The sequence below is a fragment of the Sinocyclocheilus rhinocerous genome, unplaced genomic scaffold, assembly GCF_001515625.1.
Source record: "Sinocyclocheilus rhinocerous isolate Xijiao unplaced genomic scaffold, SAMN03320098_v1.1 scaffold1605, whole genome shotgun sequence".
In the NCBI taxonomy this organism is placed as follows: domain Eukaryota; kingdom Metazoa; phylum Chordata; class Actinopteri; order Cypriniformes; family Cyprinidae; genus Sinocyclocheilus; species Sinocyclocheilus rhinocerous.
The window spans coordinates 495,381-500,120 of NW_015627373.1; the positions used below are offsets into that span (position 1 = coordinate 495,381).

The 4,740-nt window shown below is 33.6% G+C and overlaps 1 protein-coding gene across 1 annotated transcript in view; it reads left to right on the top strand.

Moving 5' to 3' along the window:
• The window catches only part of LOC107727659 (paired amphipathic helix protein Sin3a-like), a 22,610-nt gene that overhangs the window by 13,614 nt on the left and 4,256 nt on the right, over positions 1-4,740 (top strand). The window contains exons 11-15 of the mRNA XM_016537611.1: positions 693-903; positions 1,004-1,120; positions 1,208-1,446; positions 3,967-4,150; positions 4,291-4,410. Coding sequence (XP_016393097.1) covers positions 693-903; positions 1,004-1,120; positions 1,208-1,446; positions 3,967-4,150; positions 4,291-4,410 — 871 coding nt within the window. The remainder of the gene's footprint in view (positions 1-692; positions 904-1,003; positions 1,121-1,207; positions 1,447-3,966; positions 4,151-4,290; positions 4,411-4,740) is intronic.

The following is a 4,740-nucleotide window of genomic DNA, read 5'->3' on the forward strand; positions in this document are numbered from 1 at the left end:
CAGACATACATTCATATAAACTCCTACACCTAAATGAATCGCGATTTGTTTAGCATCTCAACCGATTTGAATCGTCACATATTTGAATCGATTTTCAACCGGCTCGCGGTTAATCGTTACATCCCTAATTTTAATTTTATGTTATTCTATTTTATTTTTATTTATTTATTTTAGTTTAATTCATTTAAATGTATTTGATTTAAATAAATTACAGATTTATTTTATCTTTATTTTTTTATTGTTTTATATTTATTAAATATGTCTATTTTATTTATTTCTATTATTTATTTCTATTTATTTATTTATTTTAACAGAACTTCCTTGGCATTTATTTAGAAGTAGTAGGTTTGTGTTACTAGCTGCCAAAACATTTTTGGAAATAATGTTTTGTTTTATTTTAATTCATTTTTTATTATTTATGAATTTTTTTTGCAAAACTGCTCTAGAAATGATTCTGCAGTAGTGGGATTTAGTTTTTTTTTTTTGTTTTTTTTTTTGCATTTTCACCATTCATTCATTCATTAATTTTTTATTTATTTTATTTTTTTGCTGAAATTATTTTGCAGTAGGTAGATTTGTTTTGCCATTCATTTTTAGTTTTATTTATTTTTGTATTTATTACAAAGCTGCCTCCAGTATTTATTTTGCAGTAGTAGGTTTGTGTTTTTACTAATTAACCCATTTTTCCCCAGCAAATTTCCTGAGCTGTTCACTTGGTTTAAGAACTTCCTTGGATATAAGGAGATGTCACACCTGGAGAGGTACCCAAAAGAAAGAGCCACTGAAGGAATTGCCATGGAAATTGACTACGCTTCATGCAAGCGTCTGGGCTCTAGTTATCGAGCTTTACCCAAGAGCTACCAGCTTCCCAAATGCACAGGAAGAACATCACTCTGTAAAGAGGTTAGAGAGGATTTCCCCCTAACAACAGCTTCTTAATAATGAGCATGCATCATATGACACAAGCTTTTATTAAGAAACTGGTTCTTTGTGCATGCATCAGGTGCTGAATGATACCTGGGTTTCCTTCCCCTCCTGGTCTGAGGACTCGACCTTCGTCAGCTCTAAGAAGACTCCGTATGAAGAGCACATGTACAGGTGTGAGGACGAGCGATTCGAGGTGAGACGCTTCCACACTCAAGAACAATTTTACTGGTTTCACTTGCTGTTGTGATGTAGTTCTTGCTAACGATGTCGTCGACTTCAGCTGGATGTCGTCTTGGAAACCAACCTGGCCACCATTCGTGTGCTGGAGGCGGTTCAGAAGAAGCTGTCTCGGATGTCTGCGGAAGAGCAGGTGAAATTCCGACTGGACAACACTCTGGGCGGCTGCTCGGAGATCATCCACAGGAAAGCCATCCAGAGGATATATGGAGACAAAGCTCTGGACATCATCGACGGACTGAAGAAGAATCCGGCAGTGTCTGTTCCCATTGTACTCAAGAGGTTAGAGAGAATGACCTTCAAAAGGCCTGCTGCATTACGTATATCAGGGGCTTTTGACTCTGGCCCTCAAGGTCCACTTTCCTGCAGAGTTTATCTCCAGCCTAACCTGCCTGTAACTTTCTAGTGATCCTGAAGACCTTGATTAGTTGGTTCAGGTGTGTTTGATTAGGGTTGGAGCGAAACTCTACAGGGAAGTGGACCTCAAGGGCCAGAGTTGAGAACCCCCGATGTATATTATATTACAATGTAGTATATTATTTGATCTTGGTGGTTGAACAGTATAGGTTTTTCAAACATTTTTAATTTATTTATTGTAATTTATAGGGCTGTGACGGTGGCAGATTTTTACCACGACGGTGGTAATGGACCAACTACCGCCGGTGGCGCGGTGTTTATATATGTATATATATTAGGGCTGCACGATAAATCGCATGCAATATTTAACGCGCATCTTGTCAGTAAAGCCATTCTGTAAATCTCCATCACGTGCAGGCTTTCACATGGAGCAGCATTAACTACACAGAGCCGTTGTTCACCGACAAGATGCACCGACAACAACGGCTCTGTGTTGAGATGCACCTGTATATATTATATATATATAATATTATTTTTATTTTTTATTTTTTTTTGTAACCTGGCCATACTTTGGAAATTAAATTGCAGTTGATTCATCCTATACAATTGGATCTGATGTGCTAATTTTTGTTAAATACCAATAAATAATTAATTGCAATAGCAAAATTATGTTAGTAATAGGCTTAATATAGTGAACTAAAACCGTGATAGAAAAAATAAAAACTTGAAATAAAATAAATGTTATGTGAAATAAATATATAGTATATATATTTATATATTAGGGGTGTAACGATACATGTATTCGTATTGAACTGTTTGGTACGAGGCTTTCGATTCGTTACGCATTACAAACCGAATGATTCGTTGGACTAATCGATCCTATTACATTTGGAAAATAAAAGTGATGAATGAAATATAATGTTCTGAGTGCCACTGCGCTCAACAAGACAGCCCAAACGGCGTAACTGTCCAGTGGCGTAGCGAACGGCCCCGTGATAACCTCCCCTAGCGGGGGTGCGTCGAGAGACGCCGATCTTGTATCAACAATTAAAATATTAACACTGCAGTCATTGACAAAAATCAATTAAATAAAAAGCTTTTATTCCAAGCACCGACTTTATAAAAAAAAATAAAATAAAAAAAACCTGTTTAACACGAAATACGTTTCTTCTCATTTTTTTTTGCTAACAAGAACACAATGATTGGAAGCGCAAATTCCCTCCTTTTATAGCAATCAGTCTGCTCTTACAATCTAATTAGTATGATAGTGATTTCACCTGACTAGTACTCATTCACACTAGTGATGCAAAGTCCGATTAATTTCCGTGAACCGGTTCTTTTCGGACAGATCGGCTCATTGGGCCGGTTCAAAAAGCCGATTCATCAAGCAATAACGTCTCTTTGCATTTTTTTTCTAACAACTCTGGCATGTTGTATCAATGAAAAATTCAAACAAGTCATTTGTGTCAACACCAACCGGTTACTTCCTGAGAACCGGCTCAAAAGAACGATTCGTTCAAGAACCGAACATCACTAATTCACACTTTCACATGTGCTGCTGATATGATTAGTCAGTTAATGTTAGCTGGTCATTTTGTCAGGATCAAAAAAACAGTGAAATTTGTTTTTTGTGAAAAGTTAATTTTTTGGCCAATGAAGCTTTTAGCAATTATTTAAAATGCATCTGATCACTCTACAGTCTACACAATAATCTAGAAATAATAATAATAATAATAAACTTTTGGCCATGACTGTGTATGTGTATATATATATATATATATAAATGCATAGTATTTTGTTTTATTTAGTTATCTAAAGTCATTTTTTATTTATTTATTTTACAACCTGCTATACATGTACACACACACACACACACACATATATATATAATTTTTTTTAATGTATTTGATCTTAACTTTTAATTTTAACTTTATTTTATTTTATTCTTTATATACCAGTAGTGGGTTAACGTTTTTATATTATATTATTCAAATTTAGTAGTTCACCAATTTGGATTTTTCAGATATTTTTTTAAAATGCATTTTATTTTAAGTAATTTATTTATTTATTCATTTTATTTATTAAGTAAATATTTATTAGTACTTATATTCATATATTTATCTTATTTAATAAATATATTAATATTTATGAATTTATTTTTATTACTTTATTTTATTTCCCAGCATGTATTTATCAGTAGTGGTTTAGCAATTATCAATAATATTACATTTATTTTATATTTTATTTTATTATTATACTAGATTATCCAAAAATAGTGGTTGACCAATGTGGGTTTTTAAAGCTGTTATTTTATTTCATTTTATTACCAATATTTGTTTTTATTTATTTCCAATAACTAGATTTTAGCTGCTAAAGTTTTGTTGTTGTTGAAATCAAGTTATTTTAACATATGTTAAATATCCATCTTCTCATTCTGCGTTTCAGGCTAAAGCTGAAGGAGGAAGAGTGGCGTGAAGCTCAAAGGGGTTTTAACAAGATCTGGAGAGAGCAGAATGAGAAATACTACCTAAAATCTCTGGACCATCAAGGCATTAACTTCAAACAGAACGACACTAAGGTGCTGCGCTCGAAAACGCTTCTCAACGACATCGAGAGCATCTTTGATGAGGTGAGACGCTCTTTATCCTCTAGAGCAGGAGTAGGCAAGTTCGGTCCTAGAGAGCCGCAGTCCTGCAGAGTTCAGCTCCAACCCTGAAAACAAAACTCACCTGCCTATAGCCTTAGTAATCCTGAAGACATTGATTACGTAATCTGCTGGATGGGAATATGGAGGCGTCTCAGTACGAGGATTCGCTCCGAGAGATGTTCACCATTCACGCCTATATCGCCTTCACCATGGACAAGCTCATCCAGAACATAGTCAGACAGGTCCGTCTGCCCAAATCCACTGACATAATCATAATATAGTGCTTTTGCATGTCATGGCTAAAAAAAACATGCTTTGAAGTGATCATATTAGAATTATTATTTTTTTGCCTTGATATTTACAATATAGTGCCAGTTGTTTTATTATATTGTATTATATTATATTTAGAATATTTTTTATTTTATTATATTCATTGTAAATCAAAATGGTAAAAAATAAAATATATAAATAATTAATAATAATATAAAGTATATTATAAAATATAAAGTGAATAAATAGTGTGTAATAAACAAGAAAATCAAAAAAACTATGAGCTACAAAAAAGGCTTGTT